The 25,946-nt window shown below is 36.6% G+C and overlaps 1 protein-coding gene across 1 annotated transcript in view; it reads left to right on the top strand.

Moving 5' to 3' along the window:
- Window positions 1-25,946, top strand: part of MRPL13 (mitochondrial ribosomal protein L13) — a 29,637-nt gene that overhangs the window by 1,471 nt on the left and 2,220 nt on the right. Inside the window, exons 3-6 of the mRNA XM_062503724.1 lie at window positions 1,946-2,039; window positions 3,767-3,827; window positions 13,343-13,429; window positions 13,744-13,865. Of these exons, the coding sequence (XP_062359708.1) occupies window positions 1,946-2,039; window positions 3,767-3,827; window positions 13,343-13,429; window positions 13,744-13,865 (364 nt within the window). The remainder of the gene's footprint in view (window positions 1-1,945; window positions 2,040-3,766; window positions 3,828-13,342; window positions 13,430-13,743; window positions 13,866-25,946) is intronic.

Genomic DNA, 25,946 nt, shown 5'->3' with positions numbered 1-25,946 from the left:
TGCCCGTCTCATGGGGATAAGCGTTTTATAAATAATAAAAAATCTTGATCTTCACACCACTGGTACAGTGCTTCCTGTAATACCCATGCAAATTTTTCCACACACGTTACTGAAACATAAAGGAAGCCTTAAAGTTGGGTCATAGGTGTTGAAGTGTATGTAGTAAAATTGTACTCAATCTATTTCACAATAGGAGGTAGGATTTTTAGTGTTGTAAAGACTTTTTAATATCAGAGTTCTGCTGTTGCAAATTTTGTTGTATCCACAAGATGTCACTGGAGACTTAAGGCTGTCTTGAGAAATAAAGCCGATGCTGAGAGGAAAATGTTTTAGTTGCCCTGTTTGAAAGACCTGTGATACTTTTATGTCTGTGAAGTTACAAAGTCTTGGAAAGTATTTCAAGGATAACTTCATTTTGTTTAAAACATTCTGTAAATCAGTACTAATTGCTTTACACAGATTGACAGCAATTGGTTGGTTACTCCTAATGAGACATTTAGGAGAGCAAAGTATGCAGGAGCTTGTGGCTTATATACTTGATGCTTCTTTTGCTTTTTTTTTATTTTTAATTAACAAATAACTTTGTGTCTGTGTGATTACAGATTCTTGGATAGAGTAACATTGGGGGATTTTTTTGTTTTGTTTTTAATTTGGTATTAATATTTGTTAATTCAGTGTTCACGTAAGTGGAAGACTGTTGGCAGAAATTTCCTTAAGCTGAGCTTAATGTATCATCTTCCCAACCAAAACAGCAAAAAATCACAAAGTCCAGTGTCTAGTTCCCTGATATTTATGAAGACATGTAGTGTTTTTAGAACTGAACTGTCAGCAGTGAAAGGCTGCAGCAACAAAAATGTGTAAATTGCATTTGCACTTCCAGCTGTAATTGAAAGTGGAGCATTAAAGAATACAAGATTAAAAAATAATAACTTAAGTTGTGAAACTTGCTTTGATTAATTATGCACACCTATCAAAAAATGCATGGTCAGTTTTAACCCTGCTTTGTGTAGCTACATTGTTTTCAAATATTCAAAAATGTTTTAATCAAGTGAGCCTCTTCAAATACTTGTGTTCTAATATGGTGATGCAAATGAGGCTGAACTTCAGAGAAATTTTCACTTTAGGTGAATGGGTGATTATAGCTTAATAAAGCTGATCAAGATCATTATTCTGAAATGAAAAACTACATCTTTTCTCCTATTTATGTGATATTTTTGAGATAATAGAGGTTTTCTTAGCACTTCATTACTACAGAAGCCCTATTTAACTAACTGTTTCTGGCAGGGAGTTGGTGACAGATTATAAACATTGAACTTAAGGAACTTTTGATGTTAAAGTTGCTGATATAACTCTCAACATAGGTGTGTATGCTGTAACATTTGCTCCTGTTTGATAGATGAAAATGTGATGTTTTTCCCAACAGGACTGTTGGGGGTGGTGTTTTTAGGGCTTTTTCTCCCTGATATTTCTCTCATTGCATATTTGCCTGAGAGTGTAACTATTTAATAAAAGTATTTTACTTACCCCAAATGTTCAGTCCTTCAGTAAACACAGATGCTGTTTCTATAAGAAAGTAATATACATACATATATATTTTTTTTAAATACAGGTGTATATGCAGCATAATGTGTAGAATAGGAATTCTCCCATAATCCAGCTTTCCAAATCTTAGCTGAATAATTGCAGTGGTTTACTCATCTGGCCTGATAGTATTTTACCTGCTTACCTGCCTTCTAACCCCATAGTACTAAAAGCAGTAATTAAGGCTGGTGTTTAAGTGCTGATTCGGATAGTGTGACTCAAAAAGCTCAGATCTTTAAATTTCAGTTTTATGGAAGGTTTGTTTATATGCTACTGTTTATGTATTCCACACATAATAGTTGTTATTTTGATTGATTCCCTCTGTGGTTTTCTTTAATATTTTCCACTTATCTATACCTCATAGATGACTGTGGAGATCATGTTGTCATAATAAATACAAGACATATTGCCTTCTCTGGTAACAAATGGGAACAGAAAGTATATTCTTCACATACTGGGTAAGCTTTATAGTAAATAAAGCTTGTGGTAATGAGCTTGTGGTAAATTTCATGTCATATTTTCTTAATAGTTGAAATCTTTTTGGCATATTGCTTTAAAAGGGAGCTCTTGCTTTAACTTTTAGGGGTTTTTTTTTTTTTGCATGTGTTATGATGTTTAAAATGGTGTAAACCTTTTTCCTCCTTTTTCTTTTCTTTCTTTTTGTTGTTGTTGTTGTGGGGTTTTTTTATTTTTTTTATACACAGTGTAAGTTGCTAGGGAAATAATTTAACTCAAAAGTAGCCAGAATGAGTTAATAGATTTGCTGACTGAGATTGTGTTTCATGTTAATCTCTGAACCCAGTGATCTGGACTATTCTGTCTGCTGTGTCATAAAAGATATTTCTGTTGGCACTCACTATACATTTAAGATATATATATATATATATATATAGATATATATATATATATATATATATATATATGTATATAGTCACCAACTTTAATTACTTTATCCTATCAGGACCTACTTACCTAACAGAAAATATTGAATCAGAGGATGAAAAGAAGTCTGAAAAGCAATTTAAAAAAGAAATGCTTTCAAGCAGTAATGATGTACAGTACAATGTTATATACAATAATGTAAAATATATTATTCTGGCAGACATAACTTGTTTACAGTAGAGAGTGCAATAATCAACTGCAGACAGGGTGTGGGTGATTGGTTCAGTGCTCCTATTTTATACAATGATACTAATACATAATAATCTGAGTGCCACAGTGTATCCAATTGAGAGATGAATAAATCACACTGAGAAAGCTAATTTTGCTAGTGCTAATGGTGCAATCCTAAAACTGCTGAATTGCTGAGAAGTTCTTGTTCAGAGGTGAGGGAAATTATTGTGTGCTTTTTTTTCTTTTCTCCATCTCCCCTATGACCTACATTTTTCTGTAAAAACCTACCACGTAAGTTAAAGCACTTGCTTAAGTACCTAAATTGGTTTTGAATAAGTAAAAATAATTGTACATGCAAAACCAATACTTAAGTCCATGCAGCTCAGTGGCCATGTCTTCGTGATGCTGGGCTTATTTTCATTTCACTTAGGCTGATGCCTAATAATGTAATTCAATCAAAATGAAATCCAACTTTACCTGACTTCCACGTAATTTCTTACTCTATGCTGTCATTCATTTAAAGCTTATGTATACATCTAAATTAGTGCAGCTTCAACATGTCATATAGGCTTTAGAAAGATGGATCCATTGCAGTAAAATTAATATTTTATTACTGTAGATATGCCAAGTCTTCCTAAGTTTTATTTAGAAAAGCAAGATAATAATAAATATAGTTCAAAATGGATGTCTCTTATGTCAGCCACAGACTGGTTGTGAGTCTTGATCATCTGGAAATATTTCAGAGTTCTGCATATCTTATTCCTGTTGCATGCTATAGCTGTTATGGTGCATTTAATAAACAGATTTAAAAAAAATATTTCTTTGCTTGTGACGCATACAAGAAGTATGAAGGTTCTTCATACTAAAGTGAATGAATAAGAAAGCACAAATAGTGTTGAAATTAGGTAGTTGACAGGATAAATAAAATACAGTTTTTGGGCTCATGAGAACAACTTCTTTTTTTGAGGACCTATAATACCATTGCACCATTGTTCAAGATGTAGTGATACTTTTGTTAACATCATGCTTGAGTGTGTGGAGTGAAGCTTGTATGTTTGTTTCGTTGTTCTAGTTATCCTGGTGGTTTTAAACAAGTGACAGCTACTCAGCTTCATTTGAAGGATCCAACTGCTGTAAGTGTTTTTGCTTTCTTCTTTTTAATTTGTGAAACTGGTTGGTTTTCAGTTAATTAATTCCCCTAAACAAATGGGATCAATTAACTACATATCTGAAGTTAAATTACAAACATTCTATTAGTGGGTCATAGAAGTTTTGCTTGTGACACCATTTTTGTAAACAATGTTTTCAGGATTAGATTATAAATTGTGTATTTTTGTCATTCTTCCATGCTGTTCAAAGGAACAAATCAAGCTTGTTTGCTTCACTAATTTTTCACTTATTTACTTCCTTTTAGTTTCAGGGGTCTGACCTTTCTCGTAAGTGAACTGTCTTCAGTTTGAGTGAGCTAAGCTCTACTTGAGCTTAATGACTCTACTGCCTTTTTAAGAGCCATCAAGAATAATGCTAATCTTAAAGAAGTTAGAAAGTGCATCTGCCTCTTTTTTCCCTGTGCAATTCAACAGTAGGTTTTAAGTGATGCTTTTTTTAAAATCTTTTCTGCAATGTTGTGTGTACATGGTCTGTGAAAGAAATGGAAATGGTGATTATGTTGAACATAAGCCTCTTTACTGTCTGTGTTAGACTATTGTATACTCTGAAATGCAGTGTCCATGTGCTTGTACTGATTAAAAAAATAGGGAGTGAGATACAAACATTTTGACTTGCACAGTTACGAAATTACTTCTGCTAGGGGTTTGAATGGACAGCATTGGAGGACTGAATTCTCTAAGTACTAATGTTTCAGAGCATGATACAAGACGCACAGAGATTAATAGATATTTATGTTCAGTTTTGACTTTGGAATGCTATTGTTTGGGTCACTTTACATGTAAAATATAGAAGTGTTTCTTCGTTTATCTAGAGAAATTTTATTTGCTGTAAAATTAATGGGATTTGGAAATCCTGGTTTGTCCCAAATCTGCCTTATGCAAGTTCAAGTACCCAATGAAATGAAAAGGTGGTCCACCGTATGTATTTGCCTGGTTTCTGTTTTTACTGTCACAACTTCTTTAAATAAAATGAAACCAACTCCTGTATTCCTATATAGTGTTCTGCCTAGAATTTTTCAAAACAAATGCTTTTGCAAACAGCCTCTAAAATAGTTGTAATTAGTTTGGAAATTGCTGATAGTTCTACGTCGAAAATTGTTTCTTCAGCCTATTTCATTTGAGCTAGAAGCAGATGCTGAGCACTGGGAGGCAGTATAACACAACTTGTTAGGGCATGAGAATTGGATGTTCTCTAAATTACCTTCTGGCATTCGTTCTGAAATACCTCTTTATTGCCAGACTCATAGATGAATTTCTCAGCAAATGGAAGAGGATTAAATGCATTGCCAATAACTAAAGCATATTGGACAAAGGCTCAGCAAGTGATGATGTGGCTCAAGTCTTGGTCTAATTTAGCAGCAGACACTTTTTTTTAACACAGTGGTGGAGAGTCTTCAGCAATTAACTCTGTCATTCTATTGAAGATGAAGCATTCAGTTGCCTCTCTCATAAAGATATTTCAGACATGTTTTTTGTCATAATTAGTACTAGTGGGTGGTAATTTGGCAAGATACATTCTCTGTGTGTAGCTGTAATGGGTTTTTATTGCTAGAAACATTTGTTTACTAGTTGAATTGTGTTGGTGTGAAATGCATTGGGATATGACAAAAATGGAAATTATATGATGGTGCTTTATTAACAGGTTTTATTTTTAGAACTAGCTTTTAAAACTTGAAAAAGTAGTGCTGTAAAGAGAACAATGTCAGCGTAAGCAACATATGGATCTTCAAATCATAATCTAAATTACCCATAGTTATTACAGAGACTTTTATAAATCACTTTATTTCACGTCCTTTCTCTTTCAATCACATTAAATTCAGTTCCTGTGAGGCCAGTGGAATTAAGAAGCTTGTAGGAAGCAGGCTGTATCTTCCTGTGACATCCAAATCTTGTAACTCCAAATCCAAGTCTTTGTAAAGTGTTACTTCGGTCCTGGAGGCTACTGCAATTTCTCTGTGCTTGGACTTACTGCCTCCTGCTAATTCATCCTGGTAGTGCTTCATTAGATTAGTCATTGCTTTTGGAAATAGTACTGTTACAGAAATTATGGCAGTAAATTAGTGGAAGAGACTATTTCCAAGGAAAAGGATGTTGTAAGCTTGCATGGTGCTCCATAGAGATTTTGCAATGGATTTGACTGTTTTCAGTTTATATAAGACTTTCTTGAGTGTGTGTGTATACAGCAGGAATGCTTAGCACTGTCTTTATTTACATATATCTAAATTCAAACATGCTAATCCCCAAGATAAATATTTTTCTGTTAGTTTTGTTTCTAGTATACAGAGTGTTTTAGGAAAACCTGGTTCACAACTAATGGCTAGTTAAAAGGATTATAATGAGTAATTTGAGGAAAAATGCTATAGTTTATACTTATATGGGAGGCTGAAAGCCATAAATGTAGTTGTCAGAATTTAGACAAGGTTACTGTAGAATTATCCCTGATCATTTCTAGCTCCTTCTTAGGGTGCCACCCAGATTAAGGGATATTCTCTTGGGGGCCGACCTCATTGTATCTGTTTTACTAATTTTGTAGCTTTATGTTCTTGCAGGTGGTAGTTGTGCTTCAGAGGGATTGTGCTGAATTTGAATTTGCATATGCCTTTTTTCAGATGGTCATAGGATGATTCAGGTTGAAGAGAACCTGAGGAAATATCTAGTCCATCTTCCTACTCAAAGCAGTGTCAACTATTGGGTCAGATAAGGCTGCTGGGGATTTATCCAGACAGGTCTTGAAAGCTTCCCATGGCAACTATTTGTAATCCATGACTTCTCTTCTTTGTTGAAAGGAATAAAAACCCTTACCTGTCTAGTCATAAGTGTCTGATCTCTGATGAGTAATTTTGTATATAGATTAGAAAAAGACTACTTTTTTTTTCCATTGCTAAATATCTTTCATGTTAATATGGGGCAGTGAATGCAAAAAGAAATCTGCATAGTTGAAATTTCATATAGAGCTTAAAGTTCCTTGTTCATTTTGCCAGATTTTTCAGCAATTCAGAAAAAAATGGCTTTATGCAAGAGTGAAAATTAGTGTGTTAAAGAAAAGATACCAGAAGTATATAGTCCTTAAATACTTGTGAGTTCGTTTGGGAGGCATGAGGAGGCTAGTGTCTCTGTTTAAAATTTCTAGTGTTTTCGGTTGTTAGCTCTTCTGCAAAATAGCCAAGAATAGAACTCATCTATTGAAGTTGGCTGGGCTGCTTTAAGAAGTGCTTATTGAAGAAAAAAATCCCAGCTTGTTCACATTTCTCTGACTTAGATTGAATGAAATTTCTTGGACCACCCATAAGCAAAACTATTAAATATGTTCTTTAGGTGAGCCATGGAACTTTGTTGCTGTAGTTCAAAACAGCCACTCAGCTCACAGGTTAATTTGATACTAATCTTCTGTATGGCAGCAATAACCTCTTAGTATATAAGCGGGCAGGCAGCATAAATTTCCATTGGAGGTTGCTAAAAAAAAAAAAATCTGATTGAAAGGTTTGGTGTATTTTCTTTGCCAGGACAATCTTTTGAAAACAAAGGAAATGGGTAAACCTTTCAATTTGAGGTGTAGGTGTTTGGAATGTGTAGAGGTTTGAGATTTTCTTGGCGTTTTTTAATAAAACTTGCAGAAGTTTTATTTAGCTGGAAAACTGCTGATGATCATGAGACCAGCACTTTAAAAATTAGACTTCCAGGTACTTGATACAGAAAGCCTACAAGATGTAGTTTTAAAACTGGGATTTGGGAGGGAGCAAAGATTACTTGTAAGATTTTTCCAGGAAGTTTTTTCGACTTTTCATTTAAATGCCTGCAAAATAATGTTGTCTGATCTAATCTGTAGGAGTAGATAGTAATCCTGTGTTTGATTTGTGATTTGAAAGATAGGCAAAACTCAGCTTATTTTTTTTTTTCCTGGCTGCATCAGAAATTTGACCCCAGAAAAGAAAAAGAAGAAATTACATTTGGCTAAGAACAAATGCTCCGTGAGGGGATTGACCTTTGCAGTATCCAGAGGCTGTATTGCCTATGACAGAGAAATAATGGGCAGTAATTGTTCAGAATGAGTGCTACCTGCTAGGGAAGATTATTAAGTGAAGCAGAGTAGCTTCTATGGAAATGCGCTGGGAGGGAGCCTCCAGGGGTGTCAGGGTTTTGGTTTGTTCAGCTGCTGGCACTGATATGAAGGGGTTTAAAATGTTCTAATTCTCCTTTTGAATGCCCTTTAGCAACTGGTTGCATGTATAGGCTCCCCATTATATCTGCCTGGTTTCTTGAAGAAAAGCTCAGACAGAAAGCGCAGTTAAGTCTTGCTGTTTGGAGAACCTATTTTTTCTTTTGCATCAGTAAGGGATAGTTGATACAATCATATTTACATGTTAGAAGTCAATTACTGAAACACTAGACATAGTAGCATTTTCTTCTGTTATTAGGGAGTAATGTTTTTTAATTAAGTAGAACAAGACTTCAAAGACTAGATTAATAGGCACGCAAGTTAGTTTCACGTGGGGAGGAGGACATGCTATCTTGAAATGTTATCTTCAAACCTCTAGGTGATCTGAGTAAGTCTTAGAGCTGACTTGGTCATTTTCTTCATAGTACGCAAAAATAAATGCTTATATTAAAAGTCTGAATCCATTCCTTATTTTTGAGTCAAGTTAATAATTTAAAGAAACATTAAACTTACACATTTGTGTTAAGTGGAAAGCAGCAGTGGAAAGCCAAATGACATGCACGTGCATGGAAGTTTAATTTGTCTGTGACCAAATAATTCTTACAGCAGTATTGAGTACATTCACTCTTTCTTGCTGTACTGCTTGTACTACTATCAGAGGTAGAAAGTTGTTTGTGTTATATTTTATAATGTGTGGTGAAAAGAACAATATTATATAGAGAACAGAAAACCATGGACTGGTAGAAGGAAGATGGGGTATCGGACTGTACCTCCTGTAACTGCTGTATCTCTTGAAATTCTTCTAGGGTTGTTTTGGTATGCCTTGTAATTAATCACTTTGTTTTCTCTGGAGCACTGTGGCCTTCCCATGTTCTAGAGTTGCTTCCTGTTGATTATTGGACTTAATTCAGCTGTTAGGGTAGACTTTCTTCTAGAAATTCAGCCAATTATTTTGTGCTTCTCAGTACTAGGAGTGGTATTGCTCTGTTGATTCCCATCTTTAAAGTATGTTTTATCTGGCAAAGAATCTTTCTCAGAATCTGTCTCCATCAGACATAGTCTACAAGTTGCACATAAGCCGAAGCCTGTCACAAAAATTGAAATGTTTAAGCCTCACAGTGTTTCAAATAAATATATTTCAATTTATTTGTACTCATAAAATGTATTAGCATGTTGTAAGGGACTAGAAGTGCAAGAGTTTTAATAGAGCTGCCTTCAGATTCCTTATAATTAGCCCTTTAAATTGGAAACTAAAATAATAATAATGTAATATAACTGTGTTATTAAGAGCATGTCTGTGCTGTGATCTATAATTATGACAAGCTGAAGAAAAGGTATTGCAACATTCAAGGTGACAATTGCAATTCGAGCCAGTGGGAACTTTGTAATTAAAAAAAAAACTGGGGCAAGCAACGTTCCAGTAGTATAAAAATCTCCAAATACTAATGCTGTGGTGGCTGTGTACATCTGATGGTGGATGTCTTTACCTGATGGAGAAAGTGTCATGGTTTTCAGGAGTGAGCATTGATGAGGATATGGAATTTTACACATTGCTGGTACTAAAGGTAAAGGATTGCGGGAGGAGGCAGTGAGAGTCCACAAAAAACTGAATAAATTGTTAAGCTGTGCTATTCAATTTCAAAATGAGATCAAGGCTGGAGTGTGACCTGTGCATGGGGTAGACCTCTCTGCCAGTCTGTAATCCCACAGAAATCACTAGCTTTTTCAACTTTCATGTAAAATTAAACTCTTGGTATTTTAATTGTTCAAAGTAAGCATAATGGCATAGAAAGCAATAAGGTTTGTCTTTTATTAGAAGTGTATTACAAGCATGTAAAAAAGGGGGTTTTATTGTTAATTCCTGAAAGAAAGAACATGTTCTGATGTGTGTTTTCAGGGAGCATTGAATCTGGGTTTGGGTTTTGTGTGAGTTCAGCAGCAGATTAGCAATTCCATATATTTGTTTTATTTAGGGTTGGTCTATTTTTAGTAAAACTCGAGCATGTTCAGGTAACAGATGAGCCCTTACTTCCTTAATACCTTGCAAGTATTGCTAGTTGGATCTGCCTTTTCAGTTGCACAATCTTACTCAAGGTACAAAAGCAGTCTGGACAACTTCATTTAAGCCTGTGCTTTACTGGTTTCTTTGACTTGATACCACACCAGTGAAAGAGAAGTTGTGGCTGTAGGCAGAATTTTGGACAAGAAGATGGACATAAACTTGCTCTTTCCAGTAGCTGGGTTTGGATTTATTTTGGCTTGTAGAAGAGTCTTTGAAGCAGAAGTTACAATGAAGGAATTTTTCCAGCACTACCTTCTGTGTCCTGGCTCCCTGTTTAGCCTTCTGTTCTGTAGTTGGACTAATGACCTTGCAGTAAATCATAATCCTGGGCTCCTTTCAAAGCAGTGTGGCCAGCAGGGTGAGGGAGGTGATTCTCCCCATCTACTCTGGTGAGGCCCCACCTGGAGCACTGTGTCCAGCTCTGGGCCCCCCAGCACAGGAAAGACATGGACATGTTGGAGCAGGTCCATAGGATGACCACAAAAATGATCAGAGGGATGGAACACCCCTCCTATGAGGAAAGATTGAAAAGTTGGAGTTGTTCAACCTAGAGAGAAAAGGACTCTGGGGAGAGTTTATTGTGGCCTTTCAAGTATATAAAGGGGGCTTACAAAAAAGATGGGGAGATGTTTTATCAAGGCCTGTGTGGAGGATGGAGTTACAGGACAAGGAGTCATGTCTGTAAACTGAAGAGATTTAGATTGGAAATAAAAAAGAAAATTTTTAATGTGAGGGTGGTGAGACTGAAACAGACATCCCAGAGAAGTTGTGGTTGCCTCATTCCTGAGTGTTCAAGGCCAGTCTGGATGAGGCTTTGACCAGTCTGGTCTAGTGGATGTGTTCCCTGCTCGTTGTAGGGGGTTGGATAGAATGACCTTAAAAGGTCCCTTCCAGCCAAACCATTCTGTGGTACTGTGGTTTGCCTGGCAGTAAAAAATGGTTTGTGCTTCATGTGAACTGATTTTTCTGTTCTAGATTTTGTGGTTATGAACTTCCTGCATGTGTGAGGGGGCATGAAAAGGCAAATGAGTTCTTAAACAGCATAGAGAATAGTAGATGTACCACAGCATGCCTTGGATTATGCTTATTGCCCTTAGGATACTTACCTGCAGAAACTACTTTTGAATATACTATTGTCTATGATCGTTCATTATCCATTATCATTCTTCAAGTCCCGTTTTCATGGTAGTTTGTTGGAATCTGAGGTTGTCAGTACTGCAGTGACTGTGCACAACATTGAAAATACTTCTTCATTGTTAACTTGAGTGCATAAATCAGTCATTCTTTACAGAGTGATTTAACTGTCAAGTTTTTACTACCGAACTGTTCTTTTTGTAATGTAGATAAAAAATTCAGAGCAGATTCACTAATCAGAAGTATCTACAACCAAAATAGACCAGCTGCTCTACCTTACTGGTTTGTTTCAGCAGATGTCTGTGCCTCATGCTGCAGAGGAAGATCAAAAATCAAACATGAACACTGGTTGCTTGAAGAAATCAAAAATTTAACATAATATTCATTAAAGTATTTTAAAGTCTCTTTTCATAGTACTGAAATAATTAAAAAACTAGCTCTGTGTATCTGTAGGTCAGGGGTCATATGTTGGATCATATGTATGTAGTTTATTAGTCTAGGAAATCAACACTGTGTTCTACAAAATCTGAAGTTTAAAGTAATTTTTAGATAAGAAAAAGATCCCCACAGTCAATGTGTTGTGAAGTCTCAGGATTTGTCCATTTAGATCTGATGCATTTTGATCTTTCATTGGCAGAAAGGAAAACCGCTGGATGGAAAAGAGAATAAGTGTATGAAATTAAAATGTTTAATAATAAAAGGGCTGTTCAGATGAACTGCTGTTAATATCTGTATATTTTCTTTCATTGTTATGGTATCTCATTTGATCTTTAGTGCTCAGTGAAGCAAATCAGTGCAGGTTCATTTTCTGTCTCTGCCTTGCCCTTGTCTAAGCTTATAGTATACTGACCTAAATAAAGTTTGCTCTGCAAGCATGAATAGTTTTTATCTCTAAGAAAGCATTAGTTCTCATCTTTTTTTTTAATACATGCTTATTATTTTTTATTAGAGAAAATATCAAAACTGTATATTAATCTGCATGACCTTACATATTTGTCCTGTCATCTTGATTTATTGCATTTGTCCACAGATTTATGGTACTGGCTGCATAACACCTGAAAATCTTACCTTAGTGTGGTTCCTCCTGGGAACTTGGTGATTGTCTCTAAAATTTCAATTTCATTCCTTTAGTTAGTTTTACAAAAAGAAGCCATTTTGCTCAACACACTTTGGAAAATACCTGGGTTAGGGTTAGGGTTAAGGGCCTGCAATATTTGTTTGTGGTTAGTGCCCTGCCTTTCAGTGTGGTTTGTGGGCTGGAGCTTGATGTTGCACTAAGCATGACTGGGTAGTTTCTGATTTGGAGCTAGTTTATACCAGGTGTCCTGGAGCAGACATTTTACTTTCAAAATTGCATGTAGTCTAGCTCTAAGTGCTTTGCTTTCGTTTATGAGACCTTTTTTTGTGTCCTACAGTTGTGTGCATTGTTTTACATTTACAAACGTTCCCCTTCTGGATGAAGTCCATAACAATGTGTTTTGTATTTAAATAAAAGGCATCTTTACTAGAGTCCAAGAGAAAATCTTGTTGAAATGTTTACCTTGCAATGAGTATCATCTAGAGTAGATGTACAAATTCTATTTGTTCCTGATGTTTAGAAGTGAGATTGTTCATCTGGAACTAATAGCAAGGGAATATATTATAAATATATATATAGTAAGTTCATAACGCACTGTTTTGGTATGTCAGCTTTTAAGGTACAAAGCCTTCACTATAAAACTGTTTTAAACACAGCAAATTACACTGTTAAACTAGTTGCTGGGAGGCCTTGGGAAATTTATTAGAGCTTTTTTTTTTTCCTAAACAATGTGATGTGCAATATATTAGAGAGGTACCGCATGCTTCTCAGTTCTTTGAAGTTGAATGATCATATGCAGTCATCCACAATGCTAAATATAGCTCTTAACTTTCTAAGCTGAAGTTTTCTTCATGGTTCTGAAAATAAGTGTTTATTTTTTAAAAATTTAAGTCTAGAGCACATTCTGAATGTGGTGCCAGAATTCTTCAGCCTGAAAGATGACTAAGAGCTTCAGTGATCAAGGAAGTGGGCAGAGGAAAACACAGTTAACCTATGTCATGTTATCATTAACCTCCCTGATTATTTGTTACTATGTTGCCTTTCCTCAGATTGTTAAACTCGCTGTTTATAGAATGCTTCCAAAAAACCTTCAGAGAAGAACTCTGATGCAGAGGCTACACCTGTTCCCTGAAGATGTGAGTAGTCATGCAGTTACATTTTCATCCTTGTATTATTATATAGAGGTGAAGGGGGAGTGTTAGCAATAGCAGTCATGTCATAAGCAAGTAAATTAAAACAAAAATCAAGCTGCTTTATATATGTATTTGTAGTTGGGTGTTTTCCGTATTATTTCACAGAATGAGATTCAGGAAATAAGAGATTGGTGTATTAAGGTCAAACACTTAGCATGAAGAATGCAGTACTATTGAAAAATGTTTGTCTGGCTTTGTGTGCAGGGGTATTGTTTGTTAAACAGTCAGATAATTAAGACTATTCTTCCCTGTCTCAGGTTATTCCAGAAGATATAGAGAAGAACATTCTACAGGAGATTCCTCAGCCACGTGCAGTCCCCAAGAGGTTAGATGAGTATACACCAGAAGAAATTGCTGCCTTTCCGAAGGTTTGGACTCCGTAAGTATCTTAGATTTTTTTAAGAGGGCACATTGACAGACTGTGTATTTTATAGGCTCCCACATTATTAGTAGGAAAAAAGTAGCCATTCTTCTCTATGTCATTTTTTTTTTTTTTTTGAGAGAGGAGGTCATTAAAACAAAGAATAATGGTTGCTAAAATCTTCTATTTCTGTTTTGTTGGTTGGTTTTAAATAAGAAAAGCTTTACTTAAAATTATGTTTTCAACTCTCTGCTTCATAAAACTCAGTAGAGTAAAAACCTTCATTACCTGGTTTGATTTTTTTTTTGCTCTATAATGCATAACTGTTAGCCATAGCCAAAGGGAATGAATGCCACACAGGCCTGTAAACTTCCAAAAGCTTATTAAAAAACACTTGTACTTAGGCTCCTCACCTTAGATAATATTGAAATAAGTCTGTACATCTGTTCTGTGTAAAGGAGGCACCTCTGTGTTGCAGTCTGTTAAAAGTAAACAGAATCCAGCAAATACATTATGCCTTCTTCTGAGCTGAAACAGGGAGATTGGTTTTGATGACTTCTAACCTATGTCAGTGATAAAAATATTTGCTTTTATTCTCACTACGGAATGAAGCTGAAATTCCTGAGACCTCCTGGTTTTCAGTAGATTAGTCCTAAAGAGGTTTAGATTGTGCACCATTGACCAGAATTCTGCAGTACATTACAGTAAAGCTGATAAGCCTGTCCTGTCATATGGTATGCTGTAGTCTTCTGTAACTGTGTTTAGTATTAAAACTGATAAAGGTTCTCCACAATAATGTAACTTGAATGAGGAGCTGGAACTTTGTTTTACCTAACTTGATGGGAGTGTCTGTATTGTCAAAGGAAATGGTGTTGTGCTGACAGAGCTCTTAAAATGGATTTCTCTGCCCCTACACACTACCAGTCTAGGTTTAGCTCATCTCCTTAGGACTGGGCCACCTTTATTGTATTGACTTGCAGGTGTGTGTGTGTGTGTGTGTGTGTGTGTCAGATAATAATAACAAGAAATAATAATAATAATAATAGTATAAACCTGATGCCAGTCTCTGCAGTCTCATCTGGATTGATTGCTGGTAATCAATTTTTTTTTTTTTTACTCCTTGCCAATCATGGGGGCTGGTGAATGCAACTGCTTTAAAAATCCTGGAGCAGACTTGAAGGCTTCCAACTCAGAGGATCATAGTGCTTCTCCTATGGGAGAGCTGGGGAGCTCAAGTGGGTATTATGGTGAGAAAAAACAGGGAATAAGTGGCCTTGAGAGGAACAGAATACTGGGTCTAAAATGAGTGAGAGAGTGCTAGAGAGAAATGGAACTAGTGAGCTCTAGGTGGGGTAGGGAAAAACAAACAGGAGTTTGGGAGAATTTTAGTGTTCTGAGTGTAGAGACTGGGGCAGAAGTTTCCCTTCAACCAACTGCTCCTTCAGCCACATTTGAAGGCCTGGAGATATACCTAACCCTTGGTGTGTTGGACTTTAGTCCCACCTGCTTTTCTGCTCTCAGGAATTGGTAAGATCTAGCAGAAGGATAAGAATGAATATGGTTATCTTCCATCTCTGCTAACTGCAGGGCTCATTGCTGACTGCAGGGCTTCTTGTCCTGGCCTGCAACTAGACCATTTTTGGTGGCAGATAAGTTTAAATTAAACCTTCAGCTTGCCTTTTTTAGCAGTTTTGATCTTGGGAAGAGCTTCCAGCATGAAGTGGTTAGAAAAATAATAATGTTTTTCCTGTCTGAAGGAGAAAGTGTATTTTGATTGTGTGGCATTCCAATTTTGGGGCGAGGGAGGGAGGAGGACTTAGTTGGGAAATAAAAGATAAATAATTGAGCAAATTTGGTAAAATAACTTTTTGACATGATAAGTAAAATACAGAGATCTGTAAAAGGGGACGTAAAATGAACCACAGTGGTCACTGTTCTGATTAAAATGCCAGCAGGAATGTCTGAGAATAGACAGCTTTGCACCAAACACATTAAAAGAAAGGGTGTGTGAATATGCACAGGTAATAGCATTTGTGTTCTTAGATTTTTTTCTGTGTGTATCCATGGAAGAAGTAGTGTTTGTATTATTACAAACACTGTGAAAGTGTGAAAGACTGGAGAAGGAACAAAAATATAAGTATTTACACATTCTTCTATTTAGAGGCATATAGTACAAATAGTCTTTTAGAAAGAAGTCAAAAATGGAGGGCTTTGTTCAAAAAGCCAAAGAGAAGTTAGGTTAAAATCTTGTTGTATAAATCTGATAATTTGAGACGTACTGGAAAAACAACTGCCTGACCTGAAAATTATTTCAGAAGAGGAAACATGACTTGTTTTGTAAAATCCAAATATTGCAGAAATATACATTTATCTCAGAGCGCCAAACTGACTTTCTGTTTAGGTTCCCTTTTATTTCATTATTTTCACCTGACAGGCTGCCCAGGGAGGTTGTGGAATCTCCAGCCCTGGAGAGATGCTCAGAACTCACTGCACAGTTCCTGAGCAACCTGATGTAATGTTGCAGTTAGTTCCTCTTTGAGTGTAATCCTTTTCAGTTGGTTCTTTATATATGGGGAAAGTAAACAAACATAGTAAAATAGATTAATACTTTAATAAACTGTGGTTAAAAGAACCCAGTGCATAGGTTTCTAATCTTACTAGTCCTGTTTGGCTTTTCCTTGTGCTGTTGTTTGTTATTCTGTACTAGAATCTTAGAAATCTGGGTGAGAACACAGTCCTAAAATGAGTAGCCTGTTCTTGTCCCATGTGTTCTGCATTTGGGATGTAAAAAGCCTTATTGTGGATTTGGATCTGTGAGCTTCTGCAGAACCCATAGATAGCTTCCATACAGTGTGAGCAGTCCTTACAATAAACCAGATAATGAAGGACACAGAAAAGCTTTAAACTCTTTTTTTTTTTTCCCTTCAGATGGTTTTAATAATTCTTCCTGCCTTATGTGACTTTTGGTTTTAATTCTTATTTATCTGCCATACAGATAAATGAGCCTGATGACCAGCCTGTTTACGAAAGGGTAGATGTTCAGAAGGGAATGAAATACCTCTGAGAGTGATTAGAAAAGGGAGGAGTTTTAGAAGGACACAGTTTTAGTGGTTCATCTTCTTTCTGCAGAAAAAGAAATAGTTTATATTAGCCTTTAAGATACCTGTATGCTTTAAGGGAACAGATCAAATGAAAAGCAGAGCTTGATTAAAGGTATGTAAGGCTATAAATACAGATAAACACAATTATAAGTAGAAAATTAATCTTTGAGGCTTTACATTAAAACTTACACTCAAGAAATGTACTTTACTGTATATAAACCAGACCTAAGACAGATAATATGGAATGAATGTAAATGGCTGGGTTTATACTATCAGGAGGAAAATACCCTTTTTCTCTTTAATTGGAAATAATGCAAATTTTCATTTGGAATGTGAAGAACCTGCTCAGTGCTGCTAATGATGTTATTGGAGATTTTGGTTATATTTTGTATTAAAATGTCTTGCTATAGAGGATTCTTTAAAGGCTATTTTGCTGGTAGCTGGAGACTGACCCACCACAGAGAAAGACACCGTATGCAAGTGGGACACTAAAATAGGGAAATAGTTTTTAAGGAAGGCAAAGTTGTGGAAACCCAGCAAATCATTTGGTTTTCAGAGTGACAAGCCTTCCCATCACCCCTCCTACCATGACAGAACATCAAGAGGAATCCTGCTCCATGAAAGTGGAGAATTAAAAGTCAGAATATTCCTAGTCAGAGAAGCTTTCTTCAAGCATTCTTTCCTTTTATTCCTAATTGGAGCCAACTGACTTCCCAGCTTGTGCAGAGGTTCTTACTTAGATCCTCCATGCAGAGGTCTGAAGTAAGTGGAATGGAAAACCATGTAGATACAGGAAAGTAAATTATGTCTGTTCCTGACATATTTCAAGGTAAAAAAGATCAAAAACGAGTTCATTTGACAGAGTTTGATTTTGTATTATGAATGAAACCTTTATTTCAGATGTGTTTGAAATTTCAGATTGTGTCTTTTAAGTGAGTTTTAAACAGAAATTATCACAGAATTCACCAGTCACATATGACTAAGCAAACACTTCTGTTCTGTAAAAGCAAGGATACATCGGATTCATGGGCAGACTTTCCTGTTTTATACCATTTGAAAGTTGTTTAACTGTCTGGGTAGATATATATGTTTTGAGACAGTTTTAAAGGCAGGAAATTACATTTCAAGAAGTATTTGAATAAGAATGGTACCAGATATATAGAACAGCAGCCCTGTGTTGTTCCAGTGAGATGGATGCATTCCTGGGAGCTTCCCTTAAGAAAGCAGAGCTGTGTGATTGCACAGAGTGTGCTCAGGCTGGTGCTGGTGTGCAGACTGAGTGCCTGGTCCACTGCCAGCACTCCTAGGGGCTCTCCTTGGGCCAGACAGCTGCTTGCTTGTCCTTGGGGGAGCAAGTTCTTCTACACTTTCAAAGTTTTTAAAACTTCATATATTGTAAACTCTGTAATTTGGTTTTCAAAAACCAAACACCTTCTTAATATTTATATTTCTGAGTAACTTTCCTGATTTCTGCCCCCATCTGTACATCCTGCTTTGAGATAGGGGGTTGCAGAACCTGGTCTGAAGCTGTGATTTTGCTCCAGCTGAGCAGGGTGGGTTTGGCAGGGTCCCAGTACTGACACTGTGTGTTATCCCCATGCCGTGGAACACTTATTCCTGAAAGTTCGTCAGCAACTCTCTGTGGCTTTGAAAGCAGGAAATCACAGTGTTGTCAGACAGAAAAGTTTTTAGGTGATGAAACACAAGCATATTGGATGCCTGTGAACTGCAGATGGCTCTGATAATCCTCTTATGTATTCTGTGCCTCTTCCAGTTCCTCCCCAGTTTTGCATCCCTAAAGCCAGCCTTGCCAAGCTCAGGCAACTGTGATGTTCCCAGAAGACAAATTTGTGGGCACTGGTAAACAAAAGAGCTTTTGGGTTAAGAAATCCTCTCAGCCACTGCTTCCTTCTCTGTAGCTTCTTAGTGGAACTGCAGCAGTACTTACCTTGCACAATTCTACACTTTCTATTTTTAGTTACACAAATTATTTCTGGAATGAGTAACCAAGCAGAAGAAGAAGCTGGAGATACCCTGGTTATGTAGCTGAAATTGTGTTACAAACAGTGCTTTTATACATGCAAAATGCTAACAGGGTTTATTAGGTTTTTTTGTCTGTTTTAATTTCTTCAGATAACTTCATGAGGAGCCAAAACCAAAAGACACTTCACAATATATTGCATAGAGAAATTAGATTTGGAGTATTTCTAGTGAAGTGCTGTGTTACAAATTATAACTTGCAGTTTTTACTAAGTTTACAAAATGGTTTTTTTTTTCCCCCTACAATGAAATACAGGGTAAAAGAAAGGAAAAAACTTTGTACTGGTCACTCTAGTTACCTTAAGAAGAGCAGAGGGAAAACCACAAAGCCATGTCCAAAGATAGTGAGGTCTTGAGCTATTTTTATAAGGACCATCTCGAATTTATTCCTTAGCCTTTAAAAATTTGGTACCAAATTAAATTTCTTCAGTTTTTTTTCTTAGTTCCTGTTTAGTTATAGAGTGTATCTGCACAAATCACTCTTGGGAGTTGTATTGTATTTTATGTTATGCCTCACTTGGTAATATTTGGTTTTCATATTGGGCTAAGTTCTGCCCCCCCAACTTGAGTGCTCATCTTCTCTCACAAAGCAGGGCTAGCATATAGCAGTGTTGAGAGAAGACTTGGCCAACACAATTTTCTGTAAAAGACTGAAGCCAGTCTTACTTTTTCTAAAAAACAAACTGTATAAACCAGGAAAAAGCTATCCTTCCAATACAGCCCAGTTCTGTTCCAATGTACTCTTTGAGGAATCCCTCTGGCAGTTCATTTTCTGTGGCTTTTTTGCTTCTTGGTAGAAATTACATGAACTAACTGGAGATCATTAATCCTCAGTCAAATCTAGGAACTATCACTGGTAACAGTTTTTTTTTAAATAGTAAGGGCATAAAATGTCTCAGGATTTTGTGTAGCATTTCATTTAACATGAGATTTGGAGGTAACCAAGTTCACATTTCAAACTACTTGAGCTGGATCTAAATTCCTGTGAACAAAAAGCCACACAGATACTTAAGAAGAAAATTGCTGTCCTCTCCATTAGGCTTTAGCCACAGGCAGCAACTGGACACTAATGAAGAAGGGTCATTAACTCAATCATCTTAAAAATCCAACACATTCATGTTCAGATTGTTTAACCTATTGAATTCAATTACTGGTTTTTTGCTGGCATGCTTGAAACAGATCAGTGTTACCAATTCTTGTACCCTTACCTGGTGGCAGCTGAGATTGTTTCTAAAATGAGAGTTGAAGGTAAGAGATAATAAATGGGTAACCGGGGCCCTTTTACTTGAGCTTTCTGAAAAGGCTCCCAGAAAGAAAGTTCCAAAGCTACTTTCCCCTTCCCTTAAAACCTGTTTATCTCACATGTGAGAATAGAAACTAAATGAATGGAAATTTGACAAGGAATAGGAGAATGGTTGTATATGATACTGTTGAACTACTTGCCCAGATGAAAATCAGAGTTAGATTAATTTTTAATCACTCTTTTAAAAATTACTAGATTTCCTTTTTTCACTCCTGTGGCTGACAATAAGTCTGGAAAATATTTCACCATTCCTCCACTGAGTTCTCTGTTTATTTGAAGAATAACGTAATTCTTCGTCCAAAGCCAAGTGTACAGTGCTGCAGTCCTACCGTTTGTAGCAGCATATATCACTAAAAGAGAAACTGTTCTATTTTCAAAACGCATCAGCTTAACAAGATGAAGCTTACATATACATTCCATTGATTTAACTTAAATATTTTTCCAGACAGAATTTATATAAGCAAGGTCAAAATCAAGGAATTACAGTAAGTTTAAAAAAAGCTTAGATCTATTTTGCTTAATTTGTTTTTACAGAAATTGAGGTTTTAACCGCTTTATTTTAAATTTTAATAAGCCATTCTTTCATTTCACTAAGAGTACCTAAATGCATATCAGATAACTTGATTTAAGGACTCTTTTCAAAAACCATAACAAGTGCTAGTTTTATATAGATAGCAAACAAGTTGCAGCTGAGGACTACAAAATATACATCTTAACTTTTGTTTCTGCAGAAGAGGATTAGTCACTATAGCTGTACTGTCATAGCAGTGTGAACTTTTCTTACTCTTGTTACAAAATGCAGCTTCTGTTGCTGTGTTTTTTTTCTCCAAGCAAGATGAGTTATACGTGTGGAAATGCTTTCTAGGCAAAACAGCAGTCTGCATGAGAACAACACCAACATGGAAATGGTTCTTGTGCCCCAAGCAGAGGAATTGAGGGTTTAGAATAGACCACTGTGTGAATTGGAAATTTAATGATAGTTGGAATATCATTAGTTATTTCACTGCTTATTTTACCAGAGGCATAGAGCTTCCATGGGATAATATGTACACCTTGAGTAGAAGAATGATTCTTCACCCCCCAGCACCAAATTGTTGATGTTTGAGTGTAACAAAATAATTTGGTTTTACAGGGAAATACAGCAGTGTTTCATCCTTGGGTTTGGATTTAGTAGTGTGGTCAGTGAAAAAGATGAAATGTGTTCAGAAATTCTCTTTAGCTATAGTCCCCTTACCTAATAGCTATTGACTTTGGCACAATTTGCAGTGTTCCTGAGAAATACATATAGTCCTTTTCTTTCAGAATTTACAGCAAATTTTGCCTCTGTGTTGAAGTTTTTCTACAAAAAAAAAAATCTCAAATACTCAAAGTTTCAGTTTATTCATAAAATAACCTTAAAATGTGTGCCAGATAAACAACAAATTTCATGTTGTGGTATTGTGTGCTAATTTTAGACAAAACCAAATTATTTGGAGTCCTTTGTTATAAGAAAAGGCTAAAAGCCACCTACTGCCCTTAATAAGCAGACAGGAAAGATGAGCCATAGAACCATTCTGTGTAAGCTGACAACTATCATCAGTTAGCATTAATTCCATGTTCCTGTGATGGTGATTTCCAGACTTATAGAGAAGAGCATCACAACAATACAGGTCGAGTGTGCCTGCCAGCACAGAATAATGGGATCGAAGAGTGGCTGAGGGCTAGTAACTAAGTGGCATGATCAGTCCATGAAAGCTTTTCAACTAATTGGTTTTCCCCAGTCTGTCATCGTTCAAAACAGTGTTGTTTATAAATTCCCCTAAAGAGACTTTCATGAGCTAGTGGATATCACTTGTTAAGTACTTAAAAAATTAGGGGTATGTTAGAAGTACTTTAATACCAATTATTTCTTTATGTGCTTTACTTTTTCAGACAAGTTTGGAGAGATTCTATCCTTGTTTCTTAAAATTCTTGAAGCTTGTGTAAGAAGGTCAGGGAGAGCTTCTGTAAAACTACACAGTCATGCTGAAGACTCCTTCAGCCTTTTGGAGAATGCTAACTGTTCAGGAAGCTGGATGGGGAAAGGGGGGGAAAAAAGGCTGCTGGATAAAAGGCTAATATAGCAGCCACAGACCTAAAACTTTCTGGGGTAAGGTACTCTAAAAACAGTTTTGGTAACTGAGTTAAGACCAATACTTTTTTGGTTTTGTTTTTGATGAACAACCTATGCAAATGGGAATCCTACCAAACGTTAAGTTTTTCCAGTAATAGAAAGTGTTGTACAGATGGAAGAGATGGATGTGCCTTTCCTACAGGATGGTTATTAATTTTAAGGGGGTTTTCATGCATCTGGTATGCTTTCATCCATGGAAGCACTAAAATCTTAGCAATTCTAAGCCTATGCTCTTCAAATTTGGCTCTTGTACCAGTTCTCTCATCTCAGTCACTGTATCACCCTGTGACGTTAGTTAGCCTTAAGGCACCAACCTTGTGCAGGGCTGATGTAAATCCTTTCTGAGCACTCCTTGTTACTGCAGCTGAGAGTGCAGAAATTCCAGGGAACTCAGCTCTTTGGGTCATGTGCTCTAATGGTAAGATTGCCCACAGGTGAAGAGAAAATTGCAGTTTGAGGCAGAACTTCTACACCAGGTGTGCATTGCTGAGTCAAGAGCAGGTATTGACAGGTCACTTCTTATGCAGAACTGACTGTCTTACTCCTCAGCAGAGGCAGGTTTGAAACCATTAGCAGTGATTAACACAGACTTGCAAGCACACAAATGACTGTAACAATTCCATGGGATTTGACTTCCTAAAACTTGTTTTGAAAAGTCTCAGACAATGCAGTGTAACAGCAAAGTAGTGTGAGTAGGGATTGTGGAGAGATGTCTATCCAAGTTTTTTGAGCTTGAAAGAAGATAAGGTCATGTTATCAAATGCTGTGTATCAGCAGCATGGGGTAGAAGAAACTAGAAAGGTGTGTAATTTCTTTTAGAAGAAGAAGGAAAGGCAATGTTGACTACAAATTACATTGTTATAGCTAATCCTAGTGCATTTAAGAAACAAAGTCATTTGGATTAAAATATTTGAAGTGGTATTCTGAGTCATTAAAAATGAAGAGAAAAAATGTTTTAAAATACTGTCTGGATTGTAAAATAACTGCTGTACCTATAGAATAGACAGTGTTATATATTACTCTACAGCCTTACCGTTACTGTTTCTTTCAGGTTAGTAATGTCAACCTGTGTGCTGTAAGATGCTGCAAGGCTTTAGTGTATTTAGTGTGTTTTAGTTTGCTAGAAATAAGATGGTGAAGTTGTCCTGTATATTTTTGAAATCAAGTTAGTTGCAGTCTAACACAGACTAGTGATTACTTAGTTTTTGCCTCCGTAGAGTAACACACACACCCCCACACACACACACCCCTTATTTTATTTTTTCTGAGGCTCCACAAAACATTGCTAGGCAAAGGGTAACATCACTGTTGGAATGTGCTGACAAGAATTTAATAAAGATGGAGCTGTGCAGCAAATCTCTTCAGAGTTGATTGAAATAAATACTCCAGGAGTTGAGAGTTGAATACATTTAACTATTGCAGGGTATCTCTGTCCTGTCCTTCCTCACAGGAAAAATACCCTTGGAAAGGGATATTTCACATCACATTAAAAAAAGAGTATTGAATACTCTGTGAAGTGGGGGGTCCCATTATAGTTGCAAATATGCAAGTAGGTCTTTTTGTGCTGTTCATTTCTGTTGGTCATCTGAGATGTTCAGAGGCTGAGGTCATAGCTTCATGAGCATTTTTTCTGGCAATAAGGCTCAGTTTTAAGAATCATCCATCACTTTTCCTCCCTCTCCATTCTGCTTGTGTGGCAACAGAATGGAAAATCAGAGACCTGACCTAGATTAAAGACAACCTTGTTTTATGCAGCTGCACAAAGGGGTGTGTGCTGGAGTTGGAGTTGCTAGGGAAGCACATGTATGTTCACCAAATTTCAGTATTAATTAAAGATACAGATGCCAGCTCTACACTCTGCAGTGCTTTTCAAACATAACTGTAACTGTGAAATCTGCAGAGACACTGAAGAGAGCATTTACAATGGCAAGCTTTAGCCCAAGGACACAAGCCTCTTCAAGTCATCTGTTTTAAGTCCAGGCAGGAAGAAAGGCAGGGCTTCTCCATGTTCTGGGGTTTAGTTTGACCTCAGTCTTATTTCATGAAGTGGGGTACAGGGCAAAGAAGTTACTGTATACTTGTAAATGGGAAAACTCACAATCCATTGTTTCTTTTTCAGTGCTGCAGACTGTAAGGCTGGCATCCATATGAAAAGACAACATTTATATAAAAATACTTTAATTCTGCAGAGTTTTGGGAAGCTCTCTACCAGTTACAATGGGGACCACTAGGACCCTTTTGTTTTCCATCACAAAAGCTGATTCTAGGAGCTGGACATATGTGCAAGTTTATCTGTTTTGTAGCTTTCAGTGGCTGTGGATTGGCATTTTTCATCAGCTGTATTTCTCTTCTGATAACTGTGAGTATGGATAAAAATGGGGAGAATTTACAGAATCACATAATTTTGAGGATTTGGAATGAACCTATGCAGATTATCCAGTCCAAGACCACCTGCCAAGGCAGGGTCCCCTAGAGCAGGTTACACAGGAATGCATCCAGGTTGGTTTTGAGTGTCTTCAGAGAGGGAGAATCCGTGACCACCCTGGGCAGCTTTAAGGGATTTAAAAACTGTAATCAGAGCTTAGGACCAGCTCTTCAGTGACTTTTACTTAGTGGTAAAGTATTTGTTAAGAGAGAAGCACTGAGAGGCCTCCAGTAATGAACAGGTTTCTGATTTAGTTTGCTGAGTATTTTTCCTAGAATTCACAGAACTGTTTTAATGCTTTTTATGTGGAGTATAAAAATGTTAGTGAGACAAATATTTTTTACATATTTTGGTTGCAGACATCTGCTACACAGACTAATGTTGCATATTTTCAGTGAACCCATAATAGTTTGTGTTTCAGCATAGATTGCAGAGACATTGGTTCTCACATTCCCCTATTTTCCCATGTCTTGGAGTCTCCTGTCAATATGCAGCAAAGCTTTTTTCCTCCAAGAGTGTTACTTTAAAAATAAAAAGAAGAGAAGCAGCTATGTGAAGTGTTGCCTTTGGGTGGACTGAACTGTCCATTCTAGGAGATAGCATTTCCCTTGTTCCAAGTGCATAAACTCATGCCTTTGCTGAGGAAGGGCAAAAGCACTGCCATCAAAGAAGTCTCTCACATGGATTTATGTTGCTTATCAATGAGCAGCTACCCATTGATGCTCACAAGTAGTTCATAATTCTCCCTGAGTTGACAACGTTTTTGTGGGTTCATATTCTTTGTCTGACAAAATGCCTATAACACTTTTGCCAAAGGCAGTGTTTTTCAAGGCTTAGCTGTCCTGGTGCCAAGCGCTCTTCAAAAGCAGACCAAAAGCCAAGTCCTAGTGGGCATGAAAAGCCTACTGTGGCAGTAGAAAAGGCTTTAAAAACTTTTGTATTTGTTCATACAAGTGTTTCAGTGTGGAAAATCCTGTCTTTAAGCTTCATTAACTTCATAAGACTGCAAACTATGAGTCCAGTGTTTTGTGCATTTTTATGCATTTAAATTTTAAGACAAAGGGCATTAAAGTTGAAA

This window comes from Cinclus cinclus, chromosome 1, assembly GCF_963662255.1.
Source record: "Cinclus cinclus chromosome 1, bCinCin1.1, whole genome shotgun sequence".
NCBI classification, from domain to species: domain Eukaryota; kingdom Metazoa; phylum Chordata; class Aves; order Passeriformes; family Cinclidae; genus Cinclus; species Cinclus cinclus.
This window is presented reverse-complemented; position numbering and strand designations above follow the sequence as displayed.